At 40.9% G+C, this 24170-nt stretch overlaps 1 protein-coding gene across 1 annotated transcript in view; it reads right to left on the bottom strand.

The window, feature by feature from the left end:
• Positions 1-3183: 3183 nt before the first annotated feature.
• The window catches only part of usp28 (ubiquitin specific peptidase 28), a gene marked incomplete at both ends in the record, with an annotated part of 64821 nt that continues 43834 nt past the window's right edge, over positions 3184-24170 (bottom strand). The window contains 9 exons of the mRNA XM_084320615.1: positions 3184-3359; positions 5812-6010; positions 6926-7049; positions 8529-8608; positions 10427-10505; positions 12019-12197; positions 12759-12854; positions 17671-17826; positions 22783-23063. Of these exons, the coding sequence (XP_084176741.1) occupies positions 3184-3359; positions 5812-6010; positions 6926-7049; positions 8529-8608; positions 10427-10505; positions 12019-12197; positions 12759-12854; positions 17671-17826; positions 22783-23063 (1370 nt within the window). The remainder of the gene's footprint in view (positions 3360-5811; positions 6011-6925; positions 7050-8528; positions 8609-10426; positions 10506-12018; positions 12198-12758; positions 12855-17670; positions 17827-22782; positions 23064-24170) is intronic.

The raw sequence follows: 24170 nt of genomic DNA, 5'->3' as shown, positions 1-24170 counted from the left end.
GTAATCCAGAACTATTTTATTGCACTGTACAATATATATATATATATATCTTTTATCTATTCTATTCTACAATTGTATTGCACTGCACTATTGCACTATTTTACTCTGTCTATTTTATCTTGCTCCTTTTATTGTTGTCTATTTAAAACTGAATCAAACCATAAACTAGGAGGCCTGTTGGGATGTTAGATCCTAATGTGAAAAACTGATTTTATATGTCTACACTTTATGTGCTAATTTTATGCCTTATGTCTTTTTTCTGTTGTGAAGCACTTTGAGCTGCAGTTTCTGTATGAAAGGTGCTATACAAATAAAGTGTATTATTATTATTATTACTAACAGACACTAATGTCTTCATCCAGCCTACTTATTACTAACAGACACTATAATGTCTTCATCCAGCCTACTTATTACTAACAGACACTATAATGTCTCCATCCAGCCTACTTATTACTAACAGACACATGTCTCCATCTAGCCTACTTATTACTAACAGACACATGTCTCCATCTAGCCTACTTATTACTAACAGACACATGTCTCCATCCAGCCTACTTATTACTAACAGACACTCTAATGTCTCCATCTAGCCTACTTATTACTAACAGACACATGTCTCCATCCAGCCTACTTATTACTAACAGACACTATAATGTCTTAATCTAGCCTACTTATTACTAACAGACACTATAATGTCTTCATCCAGCCTACTTATTACTAACAGACACTATAATGTCTCCATCCAGCCTTACAGTATTACTAACAGACACTATAATGTCTTCATCCAGCCTTATAGTATTACTAACAGACACTAATGTCTTTATTCAGCGGACGTATTACTTATTACTAACAGACGCTAATGTCCATATCTAGCCTACTTACAGTATTACTAACAGACACAAATGTCTTTATTCAGCGGACGTATTACTTATTACTAACAGACATTGATATCTTTATTCAGCCTACTGTACTTATTACTAACAGACACTAATGTTTCTATCCAGCCTACTGTACTTATTACTAACAGAAATGTCTTCATTCAGCATACTGTACTTATTACTAACATAAATGTCTTAATTCAGCATACTGTACTTATTACTAACATAAATGTCTTAATTCAGCATACTGTACTTATTACTAACAGAAATGTCTTCATCCTGTACTTATTACTAACAGAAATGTCTTCATCCAGCCTACTGTACTTATTAGAAATGTCTTCATCCTGTACTTACTGTATTACTAACAGAAATGCCTTCATCCAGCATACTGTACTTATTACTAACAGAAATGTCTCCATCCAGCATACTGTACTTATTAATAACAGAAATGTCTTCATCCAGCATACTGTACTTATTACTAACAGAAATGTCTTCATTCAGCCTACTGTACTTATTACTAACAGAAATGTCTTCATCCAGCATACTGTACTTATTACTAACAGAAATGTCTTCATCCAGCATACTGTACTTATTACTAACAGAAATGTCTTCATCCAGCATACTGTACTTATTACTAACAGAAATGTCTCCATCCAGCATACTGTACTTATTAATAACAGAAATGTCTTCATCCAGCATACTGTACTTATTACTAACAGAAATGTCTTCATTCAGCCTACTGTACTTATTACTAACAGAAATGTCTTCATCCAGCATACTGTACTTATTACTAACAGAAATGTCTTCATCCAGCATACTGTACTTATTACTAACAGAAATGTCTTCATCCAGCATACTGTACTTATTATTAACATACATGTCTCCATCCAGCCTACTGTACTTATTACTAACAGAAATGTCTTCATCCAGCATACTGTACTTATTACTAACAGAAATGTCTTCATCCAGCATACTGTACTTATTACTAACAGAAATGTCTTCATCCAGCATACTGTACTTATTACTAACAGAAATGTCTCCATCCAGCATACTGTACTTATCACTAACAGAAATGTCTTCATTCAGCATACTGTACTTATTATTAACATAAATGTCTCCATCCAGCCTACTGTACTTATTACTAACAGAAATGTCTTCATCCAGCATACTGTACTTATTACTAACAGAAATGTCTTCATCCAGCATACTGTACTTATTACTAACAGAAATGTCTTCATCCAGCATACTGTACTTATTACTAACAGAAATGTCTTCATCCAGCATACTGTACTTATTACTAACAGAAATGTCTTCATCCAGCCTACTGTACTTATTACTAACAGAAATGTCTTCATCCAGCCTACTGTACTTATTACTAACAGAAATGTCTTCATCCAGCATACTGTACTTATTACTAACAGAAATGTCTTCATCCAGCATACTGTACTTATTACTAACAGAAATGTCTTCATCCAGCATACTGTACTTATTACTAACAGAAATGTCTTCATCCAGCATACTGTACTTATTACTAACAGAAATGTCTTCATCCAGCATACTGTACTTATTACTAACAGAAATGTCTTCATCCAGCCTACCTATATTACAAACACAAAGGGCATCCATCTTTACACCTCTGAATATAAGAGGTCTTAAGCTGAACCTCCTGAACGTGTCGGAGGAAGAAGGCAGAAGCACATTACACCAACACGGGTCGTATAGAAACCACCGGTACTCCACACGGCAGTAGCCGCCACGCCGGCTGCACGACGCCAGTGTTCATCACACCTGTACGCGTGAATATTTTTGGCAACCAACTTGTGTTTAGCGTTTCTCTGATTGGCCACTACGCCCATGTGACCGCGGCAGCGCGAGAGAGCTGCAGTGCGGAAATAGACTGTCTATTGCCATTCTCTAAGACAAACTCTAACCTTAACCAGCTCCTTAACAGCGCCTAAACTTAACCCTTCTAACCATAACCAACTCCGAAACAATGCCTAACCTTAACCAACTCCGAAACAATGCTTAAAGTTAACATGCCTAAACTTAACGGCGAAAGAAAGCACGCCAGCAACGGACCGTAGGATCCACAGCAATGTAGCACTGCCAGTTGAGCTAGTTCTGGATAGTAAAAAAGGGCAGATTACTGCTACATAATGCTGCCGCTACGCTCCGCTGCTGCCGCGTCGCCGCGGGGGCGTGGCTAGACGCAAGTTGGGCGTGGCTAGACACAAGTTGGTTGCCTTTAATATTTAGGCCACCTGTACAGGGACAGCCGGCGGAGCCTTTTGACCCCGCGGCGACCTCACTTGACGATGACAATGGAGGTGTTGTGGATGGAGGCCATGACGGCGGCCAGGCGGCTGCAGAGGTCGTGGGGCGAGTTGAGCCGCACCTTGGGGGGGTCCTTCAGGACCACCATCTCGGCCGAGCAGTCCAGCACCCTGGGCAGGAACTCTCCCAGCTTCACCTGCAGGGAGTCTGTGGGAGAGGAGGGGGGGGGGGGGGGGGAACGTGTTCAGAGTAGTGCTGTCAATAGATAAACAAATTAACTAATTAATCTCACAATTTTCTGTAATTCCTGGAGCTCCCCAGGAATATCTTATCTTATCTTATGTCACAATGGCTACTGGTCATTAAAAGTGAAGGAGTGCCAAGATAGTATTCTGACAAAACGTTAAAGAAATACCTAAAAGGGTTACTGTAGCGAATTCAGGGGTCTGGCGGGAATCAAACCTGGTGTCACCCAGTCAACTAAAGGCATCCATGGTCATTATAGTTACCATTGGGAAAATATGTTTATCACATAATGTGACCAGGGAATAAATAGAATAGATTGATTATGTAAGGGATAATGTATACGAGGTCATTGTCGCAAAATAATTGACCGACACTGCGTTCTGGAACACCGAGGCGCAGCCAAGGTGTTCTAAACGCAGTGAAGGTCAATTATTTTGCGACAATGGCAGAGTATAGCTATATATTATCCTGCTTATTACTTGGCTAACTTACTAACAATATACCTAATTCATTTTACACCATCGACAAGACGAGATCAAATGCAGATGCAGTTGTTCTGTGGCTCCTCTGTCATTGCCGGCAGCCGGCAGGTGTGTGGACTTGATTGCACTGATGTAGTGCAGCTGTGCATAATGGTAATGCTTATGGTGCGTTCACGTCAGGTGGGAAGAAGCGGAAGAACCAGCTTCCGACTGGGAAAAGCCATTCACGTCAGCCTCCTAGTGGTAATTCCTACTAGGTCATATGGGAGTTTTTTATATACCCCGATATCTCCCACTTCGCGTCCCGAAATGCGGAAGTATCAACCATCATGGCAGCAAGCTTGACGGCGATGTCGGCAATACAAGGTAAATACAAATCAAAATGATCACTTTGATCACATAATCAGAATAATACAATCATACTGCTGTACTCTTCATATGAAAAACGAGCTATACTTGCTGCTGTTCGTCTACAGTTGATTTTAACGTAACTTGTTAACGACTTGTAGCAATAGGTTAGCAGTAGGCTAAGATCGCCATCTTGGATGTGGGCGTTTCCTCGAGTTCAGCGCGTGAATGCTTCCTAGTTGTAGCAACGAGATGTCATCTGGTTCGTCCGCTTCTTCCCACCTGACGTGAACGCACCATTAGCTTTCGTGACTGTCTGCGACCAAAATGCTTGATTGTGATTGGTCAATAGCGCTCTGTTGCCCCTAACAGCGGTCATTATTGGGGCATTGCCCATGACAGCGGTGAATTATTGAGAAATAATTGACCGCTGTCAGGGGCAACCGAGCGATATTGACCAATCATAATCAAGCATTTTGGCAAATGTTAAAACGCCATGTAATAAATATATATACTGTATATACGGTACCAATACATATTTATAAATATCCACATCTGTCTGTACACCTGCATATAATCCTTTTTACACATCTGTAGATACTATATCTACGAACTTCCCACCACAGTTAGGATAGCCGAAACACAACCAATCTTTCGCCGTTGACTAAAGACTCACTTCTTCAATCAATATCTGAAATTAAAGGGAGAGAAAAAAACACTAACCTTCTTACTGTCTTCTACTATCATGCAAAAATCTTCTGCGCTTATATTACTACCTACTATACTAATATGTCTCTACTACTATGCACTCAACACTGCAGCACCCAAGTTTCAACACTGTTTGATGAACATTGTTCTCAGCTGATAGAGTTGTACCCTTCCTGCTGACTTTTCGTACGGAACTTGTAAGTCACTTTGGATAAAATCTAGTGCTGTCAGGCGATTAAAACAATTAATCTAATTAATTAAAGGATTTGTAATTAATTAATCTAATTAATCACATTTTAATCGCATAGCCATTTTAGGCCTGATATTTTATATTCTATAATCATATTTCAAATTGCATGTGTCCGGATGGCAGAATTCAGTACTGTATCTACAAAACCTTCTGTTTAATCATCTTCCCTTTATTCATTTGCTTAGATTTTTCAAGGTCTGGTCAATTTTAGCACGGTGTTATTCACAGTCAAAGATAAAAAATAATGTAATTGATATTCTCATTTGGTTCATTACAATTTACTCAAGCCTAGTAACAGACACAGTATTTCTGAATACATTCCCTGAGATCCATAGATGTCCCTAGAATCAGATACCAAGAACATGCAAATTAACCATATTAAAAAAGAAAATTGTAAATGTTTATTCTACGTTATTATGGAATGAATGAGATTAACAAATAAATAATACAAAAAAAATGTATTATATAAAAAAAAAATCTTGTTTTAATAAATGTTTAGTTAATTTTCATAACGCGATAATTTGCTGTGTAATTAATTAATCTAATTAACGCGATAAACTGACAGCGCTAATAAAATCGCTAGCTAAATGTAAATGTAAATGTATAGTAAATACAGCGGCCTCACCGTCCATGTCCTGGCCCAGGCAGCAGCACCAGTGGCTGCGGATGTTCTCCATGGCCTCCAGGTCCTCGTGGACCAGCCCCGCGTCCCGGCTCATCAGGTGCAGGCAGGGGATGACGGCGTCGTTCATGATGGCCATGCCTTCCTCCACCTCGCTCTCCTCGCCGCCCTGGAACAGCTGCGACGCGCTGTCGTTCAGCGCCTGGCGGGGGGAGGGGAGGGTGGGGGTGGTTAGGGTGGAGAGGCGAGGCTTGTTACTCCTCCTCCCGCTACACTCTTAAAATATCATATTGACCCGGATATAAGACAAGATTAGGGATGTCCGATATTATTGGCCTACCGATATTATCGGCCGATATTAGCATTAAAATGTAATATCGGAAATTATCGGTATCGGTTAAAAAAGAATTTAAATAATTTATTTAACCTTTATTTACCCAGGCAAGCAAGTAAGAACAAATGCTTATTTTTATTTATTGTGAAAAGTATGCATAATGTTGTGTTTTTTGGGGGGGGGGGGAACCCCGCATATATCGGTATCGGTTGATATCGGTATCGGAAGTTAAGAGTTGGACAATATCGGTATATCGGATATCGGTAAAAAAGCCAATATCGAGCATCCCTAGACAAGATCAAATCTCGTTTTTATGAAGATCTGACCTGAATGTAGGCTACCAGTAATACTAGCGCATTGAATAAAACAAGCTAATTATATATTTATATTTACATATTTGACATAAAATTGTCTCCATACAATTAATTTTTTTTTAAATTTTTAATAAAATACAAACTATAGCCTATTGGTAGGCTACAACCACAGTCAGACGCTGTTGACCACTAGGAGCTGCCCAGTACAACCACAGTCTGACACTGTTGACCACTAGGAGCTGCCCAGTACAACCACAGTCTGACACTGTGGACCACTAGGAGCTGCCCAGTACAACCACAGTCTGACACTATTGACCACTAGGAGCTGCCCAGTACAACCACAGTCTGACACACTGTTGACCACTAGGAGCTGCCCAGTACAATGACACATCTCCGCTGGAGCAGTAGGGGGTTAAGTGCCTTGCTCAAGGGCACCTCAGTGGTTGGTATTGAGGGAGTTTCTACTCACCGTGAGACACTTCCTCCTGTAGACGGCGATCAGCGACTGCTCCAGGCCCCTCTTCTCCCCGCGTCGGAGCAGGAGGCTGTTGCTCTGGTGGGCGTGAGCCAGGTAGTTGAGCGCCTCCCGCACCCTGAGACGCAGACGACACAGTGTGATGAGGACATGTCTCTACTGTCATGACCACACAGTAGGGCTGTCCCCGACTAAGGATTTGGATAGTCGACTATGATTGGCCAAAATTTGCCTTTAGTCGACTATTAGTAAAAAAAAAAAAAAAAAAAAAAGGATAATATATATTTTTGTCATCATTCCATTTGGGCTGTGGGGGTGCTTAATGTCTGAAGGAGTCGACTGAATGCTTCTTGTCCTCTGCAAAAGCATGCAATCGGTCCACTGATGGATACATCTTGATATTTGTCTAGTCTAGTGTGTTCATTAGACGGGTGAAATCCTCTTTCAGTGCCTCTGTGCCTGTTTTCTTAGGCAGTTAGCCTCTGGTATGCGTTCCATTAGCGTTAGCCACGCTTCTAGGCCTCTTTTCTTTTGAAAAAAATAATAAAAAAAAATATATTAATTATTTTTTTATTATTATATTCGACTAAGAGGTTGGCCAGTCGACTACGGCCCCTTTCGACCGATTAGTCAAGTTTCAAGTTTCTCAAGTTTCTTTAATAGTTGTCATACAGAAGTACAGAATACTTTTGTACAAAATGCTTCTTACTGTTGCGCTCCAGAGACTGTGCATGACAAGATAGTATGAAATAAAAACATAGTAAAAATTAGAAGAAAAAAAAGAGGTCACAGTGTTCAGTTTAGACATATGTACAATGTTCGTAGACGTAGTTACCATACAATATACAATACTGTGCAGTGTATTAATCGACTAATCGATTAATAGGGGTCAGCCCTAATACATACGTAGACAGGGTCATACAGTCATGCGAGGGTGCCACACACAAACACACAAACAGAAACACACAGGAAAAACACACACACACACAAAAACATAGATAGACAGACACACATACATACTGTAGACATGCACGTCGTGCGCACACACACACGCACACATTGATATGCAAATATACATACGCAGACAGGGTCATGCAAGGGCGCCACACACACACACACACACACACACACACACACACACACACACACACACACACACACACACACACACACACACACACACACACACACACACACAATTAAACAATGATATACAATGGTATGTGTCCATACACACGTGTACACACACACACACACACACACACACACACACACACACACACACACACACCATTAAACAATGATATACAATGGTATGTGTCCATACACACGTGTACACACACACACACACACACACACACACACACACACACACACACACACACACACACACACACACACACACACACACACACACACACACACACACACACACACACACCATTAAACAATGATATACAATGGTATGTGTCCATACACACGTGTACACACACACACACACACACACACACACAGACACACACACACACACACAACAGGCTGGTCACGTAGAGGTGAGCAGAGCAGAGGAGCCGGTTGCCGTGACAACAACACCTACTTCCCATGCTGGTACTGTTCCAGACCCGTCAGGAGGTAAACAAACACCGTGCGGAACAACCTGTAGTCATCGTGCCACTGCTGTGGAGACACAACAACAAACACACACTACAGTTACATTACATAACACACACAACCTGCTGTGGAGACACAACAACAAACACACTACAGTTACATTACATAACACACACAACCTGCTGTGGAGACACAACAAACACACTACAGTTACATTACATAACACACACAACCTGCTGTGGAGACACAACAAACACACTACAGTTACATTACATTACCGGACATAACACACAATCAACCAGACAACAGTTAGATAATCTGCTATAAAGACACAACCAGACAACAGTTAGATAATCTGCTATAAAGACACAAACAGACAACAGTTAGATAATCTGCTATAAAGACACAACCAGACAACAGTTAGATAATCTGCTATAAAGACACAAACAGACAACAGTTAGATAATCTGCTATAAAGACACAACCAGACAACAGTTAGATAATCTGCTATAAAGACACAACCAGACAACAGTTAGATAATCTGCTATAAAGACACAAACAGACAACAGTTAGATAATCTGCTATAAAGACACAACCAGACAACAGTTAGACAAGCTGTAGTTCTCGTGTCACTGTTCCGGTTGTAGGAACAATGACACACACACACCCACTACTCGGCTATATCAGTTGCACAATGAAACGGAGACCTAATCACATTCCTATTTTCATTCTCACGACACGTATTTCCAACCAGGATGGCACCAGGCCACAGCTCATTGGCCACCGTTGTCATTTCATGATAATCACCTGCCATTCGTTTACAATCATCTGTGCTGTTCGCCAAACCAGCTCTCTGTGACGGAACACTACTGTATATAAAGAGATCGCCTGGCGTCTGGTGCTCCTACTGTGTGTGTGGTGACTAGCGTTGGGTACCGAACTCTGTACTTTTAAGGGTACCGACCGAATTACATCGGTACTACCGAGTACAGACTCACGCTTTTAAACAAACAACACACTGCAGCACCCACTCTCCACACTTTAGATCACCTAAACACACTTTATATTTATTGGTAAAGGATTTGCACTACAACTCGTACACCTTATTGTAAATTGTACCTAAATTGTACCTCATCCCATTTCTGCTTTGCACTATATAGTATTGTATATTAGTACATTGCATAGTATATTGTATATTGTATGGTAACTCAGTTACTCTATTCTGCATCGAACATTGTACATATGTTTATACTGAACACTGTGACCTCTATTTTTACTTCTATTTTTACATGCTATACTATGTTATTTCATACTTATCTTGTCTAGCACAGTCTCTGGAGCGTAACAGTAAGAAGCATTTTGTATAAAAGTATTCTGTACTTCTGTATGACAACTATTAAAGAAACTTGAAACTTGATCAATCTGTACCACATTTCGGTACCTTTACATGTTTAGTATAAGAGTGTAATATACTAGACAAGAGGGAGCCTTTTCCACCAATATATACTGTATATTACTGTCCCGTCTCTTGGGTCTTTGCAAAGACCAGACGAGGTCAGAGGAGTTTGATCATATTTCCTGAGGATGGCCCGATAATGTTGATGTACATTTAAAAACATAATACATGATCGTGTGATTTATTTTGTGTGGTGTGTTACAACATTACATAAGAAAATGTTCTAAATAAATAACAATGTTGAAATTGAGAAGTTTGGACTTTTTTTTACAAGATATACATATAAAAATAATATAAATATATATTTTTTTTCAGAGATAGTTAAGTACCAAAAGAAAAGGTAACGTTACCGAATTCCAGGAACCGGTACTGGTACCGGTATGGGTTCAAATGTGAACGGTACCCAACCCTAGCGGTGACGTTACGTACCAGATATTCCTCCATGTCCATGTCCTCTGGTTGGATCAGGCGCAGCTTGGACCGGGCCTCCCTCATGATACTGATGGCCCTGAAACATCACAGGCCACGCGTTACTCAGACCTCCTTCGTTGAGGATTTCCTATCAGTGCTTTCGGTTTTAAATGCGGCCACGGTTTAAGTGTCCGTTCAGTGAATCTCAGTGGGGTTCTTAAGTGAAAGGGTTGAACTTGAAATACATGAAACATTAATGTTTTCTCAGTTAAATTGGTATTCAGTCATTGGTATAACGTTGAACCAATGTAAAATAAAATGAATCCTGGATTAAAGCCCCAATCTGTGATCTTTCAGTGTAGGGTATATTCACGTACATTATTTACAAAGTTTGATCTCTCGATAGAAAACACACTTGTTTTTTAGTCAATTGTAAATCTGAATATAGATCTATTTTGCTCCTGTGTTTACAAACATTATAATACAATATGAAATACAATTTAGTGTTAGTCCTTGTATCTAGAGCTCAGTCAGTCAACTAGAGAATGACAGCATGTTGTCTAGTGTTAGTCCTTGTATCTAGAGCTCAGTCAGTCAACTAGAGAATGACAGCATGTTGTCTAGTGTTAGTCCTTGTATCTAGAGCTCAGTCAGTCAACTAGAGAATGACAGCATGTTGTCTAGTGTTAGTCCTTGTATCCAGAGCTCAGTCAGTCAACTAGACTAGAGAATGACAGCATGTTGTCTAGTGTTAGTCCTTGTATCTAGAGCTCAGTCAGTCAACTAGAGAATGACAGCATGTTGTCTAGTGTTAGTCCTTGTATCTAGAGCTCAGTCAGTCAACTAGAGAATGACAGCATGTTGTCTAGTGTTAGTCCTTGTATCAAGAGCTCAGTCAGTCAACTAGAGAATGACAGCATGTTGTCTAGTGTTAGTCCTTGTATCCAGAGCTCAGTCAGTCAACTAGAGAATGACAGCATGTTGTCATAGTGTTAGTCCTTGTATCAAGAGCTCAGTCAGTCAACTAGAGAATGACAGCATGTTGTCTAGTGTTAGTCCTTGTATCCAGAGCTCAGTCAGTCAACTAGAGAATGACAGCATGTTGTCTAGTGTTAGTCCTTGTATCTAGAGCTCAGTCAGTCAACTAGAGAATGACAGCATGTTGTCTAGTGTTAGTCCTTGTATCTAGAGCTCAGTCAGTCAACTAGAGAATGACAGCATGTTGTCTAGTGTTAGTCCTTGTATCCTGAGCTCAGTCAGTCAACTAGAGAATGACAGCATGTTGTCTAGTGTTAGTCCTTGTATCTAGAGCTCAGTCAGTCAACTAGAGAATGACAGCATGTTGTCTAGTGTTAGTCCTTGTATCTAGAGCTCCGTCAGTCAACTAGAGAATGACAGCATGTTGTCTAGTGTTAGTCCTTGTATCTAGAGCTCAGTCAGTCAACTAGAGAATGACAGCATGTTGTCTAGTGTTAGTCCTTGTATCCAGAGCTCAGTCAGTCAACTAGAGAATGAAAACATATCTCTATTTCTGTTTGGTTTAGTCTTTTGTGGCAGGTCTACCCATTTGTTATGGCTATAGACGATTGTACCGTCTCCCCACAACGTACCTCTCATCAAAGCTCAGGTTGCGATCTGTGAACTGTTCCAGCAGGGTCCTCTCTATGACACGGTTGGGGGCCTGGTTCTGGAAGAAGTAGACGAGGGCGTGCTGCAGGCGGGGGTCCTCCTGGGCCGTGTTCTGCTCCTGGGAGAGCTCGTGCAGACGGGCGTACTCCTCATGGAAGGCCTGCGTGCGCAACACAGAGAAAATTATCGGTATCGGTTTTCAAAGAAATATTATTAATGCATTTTCTTTTTTACATTTATTTAACCTTTATTTACCCAGGCAAGCAAGTAAGAACAAATTCTTATTTTATTTATTGTGAAAAGTATGCATAATGTTGTGTTTTTGGGGGGGAAACCCTGCATATATCGGTATCGGTTGATATCGGTATCGGAAATGAAGAGTTGGACAATATCGGTATATCGGATATCGGTAAAGACACAGAGGAGAATGTTCTGGTGGGATCTGATCCCAGGCCAGCAGAGGTCTTAACCATTACACACTATCTCTGGACACAGCAGTTTTGTACCCCTGATCTTTTACTGTCTTAACTACTATACACATACTACTACCTATCATGCTAATATGCAAACCGTACATCGTATCAAAAGGTATAATGAATTCCATAGGCCCGTTACCGTTACACACTTAAACGGCACAAGGTGATGTTTGGCGCGAGATGTACGTTTTGCAATCGGTGCGCCAGGTGTTTCAGTGTGGTGTAGATATTAGACGTCTGTGTACCTTGATGAAGCCGGCCTCTGGTCCTTCCTTATCGAACACCTGTCTGGACTTGGCTATGGCCATGATGACGCCCTGCATGGCTGGAGTCAGCATCATCTACATGATCACATGACAGAAACAACAGCATCATCTACATGGTCACATGACAGAAACAACAGCATCATCTACATGATCACATGACAGAAACAACAGCATCATCTACATGATCACATGACAGAAACAACAGCATCATCTACATGGTCACATGACAGAAACAACAGCATCATCTACATGATCACATGACAGAAACAACAGCATCATCTACATGGTCACATGACAGAAACAACAGCATCATCTACATGGTCACATGACAGAAACAACAGCATCATCTACAACATGATCACATGACAGAAACAACAGCATCATCTACACGGTCACATGACAGAAACAACAGCATCATCTACACGATCACATGACAGAAACAACAGCATCATCTACATGATCACATGACAGAAACAACAGCATCATCTACATGATCACATGACAGAAACAACAGCATCATCTACAACATGATCACATGACAGAAACAACAGCATCATCTACATGATCACATGACAGAAACAACAGCGTCATCTACATGGTCACATGACAGGAAGAACAGCATCATCTACAACATGATCACATGACAGAAACAACAGCATCATCTACATGATCACATGACAGAAACAACAGCATCATCTACATGGTCACATGACAGAAACAACAGCATCATCTACATGATCACATGACAGAAACAACAGCGTCATCTACATGATCACATGACAGAAACAACAGCATCATCTACATGATCACATGACAGAAACAACAGCATCATCTACAACATGATCACATGACAGAAACAACAGCGTCATCTACATGATCACATGACAGAAACAACAGCATCATCTACAACATGATCACATGACAGAAACAACAGCGTCATCTACATGATCACATGACAGAAACAACAGCGTCATCATCTACATGATCACATGACAGAAACAACAGCATCATCTACATGATCACATGACAGAAACAACAGCGTTATCATCTACATGATCACATGACAGAAACAACAGCATCATCTACATGATCACATGACAGAAACAACAGCATCATCTACAACATGATCACATGACAGAAACAACAGCGTCATCTACATGATCACATGACAGAAACAACAGCATCATCTACAACATGATCACATGACAGAAACAACAGCGTCATCTACAACATGATCACATGACATAAACAACAGCATCATCTACATGATCACATGACAGAAACAACAGCATCATCTACAACATGATCACATGACAGAAACAACAGCATCATCTACAACATGGTCACATGACAGAAACAACAGCATCATCTACAACATGATCACATGACAGAAACAACAGCATCATCTACAACATGATCACATGACAGAAACAACAGCATCATCTACATGATCACATGACAGAAACAACAGCATCATCTACATGGTCACATGACAGAAACAACAGCATCATCTACATGATCACATGACAGAAACAACAGCATCATCTACATGATCACATGACAGAAACAACAGCGTCATCTGCATGATCACATGACAGAAACAACAACATCATCTACAACATGATCACATGACAGAAACAACAGCGTCATCTACATGATCACATGACAGAAACAACAGCATCATCTACATGATCACATGACAGAAACAACAGCGTCATCTACAACATGATCACATGACAGAAACAACAGCGTCATCTACAACATGATCACATGACAGAAACAACAGCGTCATTTACAACATGATCACATGACATAAACAACAGCATCATCTACATGATCACATGACAGAAACAACAGCGTCATCTACATGATCACATGACATAAACAACAGCATCATCTACATGATCACATGACAGAAACAACAGCATCATCTACAACATGATCACATGACAGAAACAACAGCATCATCTACAACATGATCACATGACAGAAACAACAGCATCAGCTACATGATCACATGACAGAAACAACAGCGTCATCTACATGATCACATGACAGAAACAACAGCGTCATCTACAACATGATCACATGACAGAAACAACAGCATCATCTACAACATGATCACATGACAGAAACAACAGCATCATCTACAACATGATCACATGACAGAAACAACAGCATCATCTACAACATGATCACATGACAGAAACAACAGCGTCATCTACAACATGATCACATGACAGAAACAACAGCATCAGCTACATGATCACATGACAGAAACAACAGCGTCATCTACATGATCACATGACAGAAACAACAGCATCATCTACATGATCACATGACAGAAACAACAGCATCATCTACAACATGATCACATGACAGAAACAACAGCATCATCTACAACATGATCACATGACAGAAACAACAGCATCATCTACAACATGATCACATGACAGAAACAACAGCATCATCTACATGATCACATGACAGAAACAACAGCGTCATCTACATGATCACATGACAGAAACAACAGCGTCATCTACATGATCACATGACAGAAACAACAGCATCATCTACATGATCACATGACAGAAACAACAGCATCATCTACAACATGATCACATGACAGAAACAACAGCATCATCTACAACATGATCACATGACAGAAACAACAGCATCATCTACAACATGATCACATGACAGAAACAACAGCATCATCTACAACATGATCACATGACAGAAACAACAGCATCATCTACAACATGATCACATGACAGAAACAACAGCATCATCTACATGATCACATGACAGAAACAACAGCATCATCTACATGATCACATGACAGAAACAACAGCGTCATCTACATGATCACATGACAGAAACAACAACATCATCTACATGGTCACATGACAGAAACAACAGCGTCATCTACATGGTCACATGACAGAAACAACAGCATCATCTACATGATCACATGACAGAAACAACAGCGTCATCTACATGGTCACATGACAGAAACAACAGCATCATCTACATGATCACATGACAGAAACAACAGCGTCATCTACATGGTCACATGACAGAAACAACAGCATCATCTACATGGTCACATGACAGAAACAACAGAATCATCTACAACATGATCACATGACAGAAACAACAGCGTCATCTACATGATCACATGACAGAAACAACAGCATGATCACATGACAGAAACAACAGCATCATCTACATGATCACATGACAGAAACAACAGCATCATCTACATGATCACATGACAGAAACAACAGCATCATCTACAACATGATCACATGACAGAAACAACAGCATCATCTACATGATCACATGACAGAAACAACAGCATCATCTACATGATCACATGACAGAAACAACAGCATCATCTACATGGTCACATGACAGAAACAACAGCATCATCTACATGATCACATGACAGAAACAACAGCATCATCTACATGATCACATGACAGAAACAACAGCATCATCTACATGATCACATGACAGGAAGAACAGCATCATCTACATGGTCACATGACAGAAACAACAGCATCATCTACATGATCACATGACAGAAACAACAGCATCATCTACATGATCACATGACAGAAACAACAGCATCATCTACATGATCACATGACAGAAACAACAGCATCATCTACATGATCACATGACAGAAACAACAGCATCATCTACATGATCACATGACAGAAACAACAGCATCATCTACAACATGATCACATGACAGAAACAACAGCGTCATCTACATGATCACATGACAGAAACAACAGCATGATCACATGACAGAAACAACAGCGTCACCCTTATCCTAATGATTTTTTAAATAATATTATGATGATACGATATGGACCTAGGTCACTCACAGCAACGTGGGCTTAGCTTAGTCAACGCGATGCTGACAAAATAACGTTAGCTAGTTAACTGCATTCGCATTTTATTTTTTTATATAATTTTTTTTTTTTTCAGAATAGTTACAAATAGTTACCGAGGTCCGGACCTCTGTGACCTCATAGCTGGCTACGGCCATGTCTACATGATCACATGACAGAAACAACAGCTATAGGTTCCTGCTCGCTCCAGAATATATTGATACGTAGTAGTATCGCGATACTTATCATGGGGATACTGTATCGATACAGGGACGCCAAGTATCGATATTTAAATATTTATAAAAAATAAAAATAAATCTTTTATTTATTTTTGTATAAGGAAGTTGCATTGTTCATTTCAATACCTGTAATAGTACAGTAGTCCACACACAAACACACACACACACACACACACACACACACACACACACACACACACACACACACACACACACACACACACACACACACACACACACACACACACACACAAGTGTGCATTCAGTTAAGTTGGAATATGACTGTAATACAAACAGTTCAGTTTGTCAGGTACATGCAACACAGATTACAGTGTTTACATCCGTCTGCTTGAGAAAATACCACGTTCTGCAATAAAAATGATTGAAGTGAGACAAAGTTTGTTGACAAAGTTTTACTTTGCAGTTGAAAAAAGGTAATAAATCGCAATATATCGCAATATTAATATCACAATACTCAGCATATCGCAATATATTCAGTATCATAATACTATCATATCGTGACTCAAGTATCGTGAGGCCTCTGGTGATTCCCACCCCTATATTCTATAATTGTTTTGTTGAAACCGGAAAGCCTGTAGCCGGTACTTCCTGTACTTCCGTTTACACCCTTTAGGAGGCGTATCTTCACCAGCCTCACTAACTAAGGAACGCGTTAGAAGACGTCTTTAGGAGGCGTATCTTCACCAGCCTAACTAACTAAGGAACACGTTAGAAGACGTCTCCCACCTCTTCGTTGTACCCGTCGGTGTCGGACCGCACCGTGATCCGGCCCACGTTGGGGATGTCCACCTCCGACACCTCGTTCTCCGCCTGGCGGCGCCGTCTCACCGGGGCCTCGTCCTCCTGCTCCCCGCCCTCCTCCTCCTCCCGGTCCGGGTCCGTCTCCGGTGCCTCCACCAGAACCCGGGCCACCTCCTCCTCCTCCTCCTCCTCCTCCTCCTCCTCCCCCTCCTCCACGTTCGCTCCCTCAGCGGTCTCAGCGGGCGTACGGCGCCGCGCCGGCTCCGGGTCGGCCTCCGCGTGGACCTCAGCCGCCGCCGCCCGGTCGCTGGTCTGTGCTGCTGTCTGAGCCTAAAGGGGGGGGGGGGGGGGGGGGGGGTGAGAGAGAGAGGCCCAAGTCAGCGACGCAGAACATTACATTAGATTCTATTCAAATAATATTTTTTTTTATTATCTACTTTTTCTCCTCCTTTTTCTGTGTTTTTCTCCCATCCCAATTTAGTCGTTATGCCAATTCCCCCCTCCCCTGTCTTGGCCGTTGCTCGCATGTGCCCCCCACGGGTCGGTCTTAGGGAGGGTTGATAGATACTATCACATGTCCCCTCCGATACATGCGGAGTCAGCCAGCCACTTCTTTTCACCTGCCAGCGCGGAATCTCACTGGGGGAGTGTAACGAGTGGGAGGCTCACACTACCTCCCCCAGATCCCTCGCTCGCTGAGCAGGCGCCCCGACCGACCTGTAGGAGTCGCTGTTTACAACGACCAGGATACACACACACCCCGCCGGCTTCCCTCCCGCTAACACTGCCAATCGTGTTAGTATGGACGGCCGACCAAGCCGGAGGCACCGCTGACAGCTGGATTCGATACCAGTGTCTCTGCGGTGGTAGGCTGGCGCTTAGTCCGCTGCGCTACCCGGCCCCGCCCTATTCAAATAATCGAATCTAAAAATAAGTTTGGCATCCGACCAAACCAACCAATGGAAGAGTAAAGTGCAATAGGAACATACAATGTACAGGTGATTAAACTGGGCATAAAATATATAAATTAGTACTACTGAGTACAGTGAGTAGTAGTGCTAATCAATCAGATGTATGTACAGTTCTAGTAGATGTATGAGTTGTAGTATTAATATGTACAGTGATACAGGTATGAAGACACTATGAAGAGTGTAGCGCCTCACCTTCCTACAGTGACTACTATTTCAAGTTAGCACATCGAGAGCAGGAAAGCATTTTGTTCCTGAACCCTTGCTTTTGGGTAATACAAGTGTTTTTATCACCACAGTAGTTTCACAACAGAGACTATGGATTTCAACATGTATATCAGTAGCGTCCGTGAACTGTATACAATCTCTAAAAACAAAAGTAATATTAACATTACGTTAAGGGAAATCAACAACCGTTTCTCCTTTAAAATTAAATTATTCTAGAGTTATATACACCTTGTTAGAGACTCAAACCAAATGTGATGTTAAAAAAACAAATAAACGTGCCACTAGATGGCAGCATTATCACAGTATATATCACCATGTAGCCACAGTGACACAATGGCTAGAGAGTGCAAACTTGCAATGCATTTGCAACATAAAACGCTCTACCACAGTCTGAGACATAATGTGTAAAAATAACATAGTAGGATAGTAAGATACTGCCTTACATTATTATCTATAATAATAATAATAATAATAATAATAATAATAATAATAATAATAATAATAATAATAATAATAATAATAATAATAATAATAATAATAATAATAATAATAATAATAATAATAATAATAATAATAATAATAATAATAATAATAATAATAATAATAATAATAATAATAATAATAATAATAATAATAATAATAATAATAATAATAATAATAATAATTATTATTATTATTATTATTATTATTATTATTATTATTATTATTATTATTATTATTATTATAGATAATAATGTAAGGCAGTATCTTACTATCCTACTATGTTATTTTTACACAGTAGTAGCCCCCGCAGAGAGAGGTACAGTACAGGGGCATGCTAGCATAGTTTAGCACAAGCAGCTAGCCTAGCTCCGTGAAAAGTGGAGAAATACTTTCTCTTCACAGGACTGGAAGATGAGTGTATTGATGAGTGTATTTCCCAACATGTTGCCTTTTGGAGAGTAACCTGTATGACCCTCTGGGTGGCATGAATACACTAGACTTCTCTTTAGCTCATAGCTAGGTAGGCTACAGTGAGGGGAATGACAAGTACCTATTTAAAGTCTCTCACTGGACCCAACACAGTGCCTGGAATTCAAAATGGCCACAGTGGTGTCTGGTGAAATGCTTATAGCCTTATCGGCTGTAGTGCAGAAGGTATATGAAGGGAAAACCAAGAGGACATCTATATTTCTTGTGAAACTTTCTAAAGGCAGAGACTCTATGAAACTTTCTGAAGGCAAAAACTCTATTATGAAACTTTCTGAAGGCAGAAACTATATCTCTTATGAAACCTTCTGAAGGCAGGAACTCTATATTTCCTATTACATTTCTGAAGGCAGAGACTTTATGAAACTTTCTGAAGGCAGGAACTATATATGTCTTGTGAAACTTTCTAAAGGCAGAAACTCTATATTATGAAACTTTCTGAAGGCAAAAACTCTATATTATGAAACTTTCTGAAGGCAAAAACTCTATATTATGAAACTTTCTGAAGGCAAAAACTCTATATTATGAAACTTTCTGAAGGCAAAAACTCTATATTATGAAACTTTCTGAAGGCAAAAACTCTATATTATGAAACTTTCTGAAGGCAGAAAGTCTTTTGAAACTCCATGTTTCTTACAAATAGTTTTCTGTTTGTATACGCAAACAAACTCAAACATAATGTCAACATGAACTAAATACAGCTGATTGGTTGTCAACTGACAATCCAGCCAAGATGTATGCGCTATATTACTTTCTATAATACAATACAATATTATTGTCTAAAAACCTTGACTGTTGACAGAAAAATATCTTAACCCAATATTAATATTCCAGATAGAGATGTTATGTTGTTATTTAGCTAAACTGCATAAAAGAAACATAGGTATAGAATAACAAACAATACATTATAAAATGTCTATGATTAGCAAACAACTACGAGGCTAAAGTCAACTGTGGCGGTCGGTTCCCTAGCAACGCAGCAAACATTCGGCTGGAACCTTCTATAGAGTCAAGTCAATGACGTGAGAAGAGAGGACACCCTTCAGGAATCAATGGAAGACACAATAGATGACAACAAGGACACTGCTCAAGTACAAACACACACACACACACACACACACACACACAGTCACACACACACGTCACACACCGTCCCAGATACACACACATTCATTTCCAATCTTTACATCCCTGCCGCACTCAAGAGGAAGTAAACGAACCGGTGCTACTTATACTTTTATTATTTTTCCAGTAACACATTTAATAATGTTCAGGCGTAGAGGCCGCTCTGCGTGGGAGTGTGCCATAGTGCATCACTTGACACCATTCTCAGAACCAGGCAGCCTATAATGGCGTTAGTGTCGCCGTGCTAACAGCAGGAATGAGAGCCCTGACCCACATGTATAGTATGTAGCTGTAGGCTAGATTGTCTTTGACCTATATTCTAGCGGGGGGGGGGGGTATGCCCACCTGACTCTGTTGACCTTCCTCCTCATGCGTGTGCACAGGGGGAGAGGGCGTGGCGTTTCGGCTGGGGTCTAGGGTGTCCGCGACAGCTCTGACGGTCTCGTCTGGCACACTGCCAGCTCTCTCGGGGGGGGTCTGGGGGTCCGGGGACTGCCGCCGGCTCTGGGGCCGTTCTGTAGGAGAGAGAGGGGGGGGGGGGGGAGGGGGTGAGACAGGTGTTTGTATGACAGAATGGATGAAGACTGATGCAGTAGCTGGTTCCGTAGAGGTGGACCGAGGCTAACGGCAGACTATCTATGAAGTACCCAGAGACAGCGAAGCGACATTGATTCAGTGTTGAAATGACATCAGAATCGCTGTTCAGGTTGAGGTTGGAAATTCATGACGCTTGACACATCCAACTCTAGAAATTCATGACGCTTGACACATCCAACTCTATTCAGTCAGTTCGCTATCTGGGTATACCTTCAAATGATCTTTATCGGAATAATCCCTACTCTCAACTCTCGAGACTGTTCCCGAGATGCACATCTGACGTCACGCCATACTGGCAGCAAACACTATAAACTATAAACAGGTTTGTAATCTTTTTAAGACAATTGAAGCTAGATTCTCATCAGGACCTCATCAGGTGTTGAGCCTAATTCAACACTGTTTCTCAGAAACCAGCCACACAAAACACCATCACACTTAAATAAACATCCTTAACTACATGGATTCTCCCTCTGTGTTTCCAAGCAGGACACTGGAACGCACTGAGGTCGTGATAGAGGCCTTTCACATAATGTTTAGAATGTGTCCAATTCAACCTCCATGTTGGTAGAAACAATGGTTGCTATATGTGTTGATATGAGAAATATATAACCAAAATGTTTATAAATTGGCATCTTATTACTGGATCTTGTAAACATTTCACAGTAGAACAGTACTACTGCTGTATGATGACAATACATTTGAATCTAATCTAATCTAATCTACTGTACACAAACATTCCGTTCAAGGCCTCTATTCCAGCCTCCCAACATGGAGCTTCCGACCTCCGACGGAACTATAATACTGGAACTAATATACCTATTCTTATGTCTGCAATTTATGCATTGTTTTTTATTGTCAATTGTGTGCTGATTTTATGTTCATTTTATACTAAATGCTGTGGGGCACTCTGGACTGCGGTCCATGTGTGAAAAGTACTATAGCCTATAGAATAGATAGTTATTAATATTTATTATTGTTATATTGTAGAAATGTGTGCATTGAAATGTCTGTAAAGTCTCGTCGACGACATCGAAAATGAGGGTGACCTCAATTGTCTTTTCAAGAATAAATAAAGGTTTGAATGGAACTCTAGCATGGGGCGTGTGTTTTGGTGAAGGGGGCGTGACCCTCCTCTCCCCCTACTCCTCTACTGTATCTCCAGCCGCCGCCCCCACAGACCTTCAGGCTCCTCCTCCTCTGGTCCAGGCACCATCTCCTCCGGTTCCGGTTCCGCCTCTGGCTCTTCCACCTCTGGCTCTTCCGCCTCTCTCTGCCGCCCCCCGGTGGTGGTGGTGGGGGGCGCGGGGCTGGGGGACGCGGGCACGACGGGGGGCTCCCCCTGCGAGGAGGCGGGCCGCTGACCGCACTGCTCCTCCCACTCGCTCAGCTCCTGCTGGAACCAGCGGTTGTCCTCGTTGACGTAGCGCCGGAGGACGGGGGGCAGAGAGTCCACGCCACGCAGGACCTGCCCCGTCTCGTCATCCGTGTGTTCTGGGGGGAGGGGGGGGGGGGCGTGGTTAAAACCCTTTCTCTATCACGCTACAGAAGGTTAACCCTTTCACTACCACAATACAGAAGGTTAACCCTTTCACTACCACACTACAGAAGGTTAACCCTTTACATTTACATTTACATGTAGTCTTTCAGCTGAAACGCTTTTATCCAAAGCGACTTACAAGTTCTGTACGACAAGTCATCAGGAAGGGCACAACTCTATCAGCTGAGTAACAATGTTCATCAAAGTGTTGAGTGCTACAGTGTAGGTTAGTTTATTAGGACAAGTGCATGACAGTATGGTTAGTCAGGGTTAGACTTTTTTTTCTTCTTCATTATTTCAGATAATGGTTGAAGAAGTGCGTCTTTAGTCGACGGCGAAAGATTGGACGGGATTCGGCTGCTGTCCTAACTGGGGTGGGTAGTTCATTCCACCATTGTGGGGCAAGGACTGAGAATATGCGGCTTCTCTTTGGTGACTTTCACTTTAAGTCATAAGGTTAACCGTCTGTAGTGTGGTAGTGAAAGGGTTGACCTTCTGTAGCGTGGTTGTGAAAGGGTTAACCCTGTGTAGTGTGGCAGTGGAATGGTTAACATTCTGTATTGTCGCAGGAGGGTTAACCCTTTGGTAGTGTGGTAGTGAGAGGGTTAAGGACATTAGGACATTATTAAATGGAATTCAAGGAATTTCAATGACTTTTGGTCGGCACTATTTTTCAGACTCTACACGAAACAAGTACATTTCCAAAACATAATATATTATAGCCTACATCAAATAAGAGGTTCAAATCCCTGACGTCTTTAACAACAGCGTGATAATAATTTAAGCTCATTTGAATACTATTTTATTCTCATTATGCTTATTTGTTGCCTACACTTTATGTCTGCACTTTATGCATTGCTCTTGATCTGCTAATTTTGTGCTATTTTTATGCCTATGTCTTTTTCACTGCTGTGAAGCACTTTGAGCTGCAATTCCTGTATGAAAGGTGCCATACAAATACAGTTTATTATTATTATTATTATTATTATTATTATTATTATTATTATTATTATTATTATTATTATTATTATTATTATTATTATTAATAACACATTTTAATT

The sequence above is a fragment of the Notolepis coatsorum genome (assembly GCF_963971535.1).
Source record: "Notolepis coatsorum genome assembly, chromosome: 8".
Taxonomy (NCBI): Eukaryota; Metazoa; Chordata; class Actinopteri; order Aulopiformes; family Paralepididae; genus Notolepis; species Notolepis coatsorum.
The sequence above is the reverse complement of the archived record's forward strand: the minus strand, read 5'-3'. Positions and strand labels throughout refer to the sequence as shown.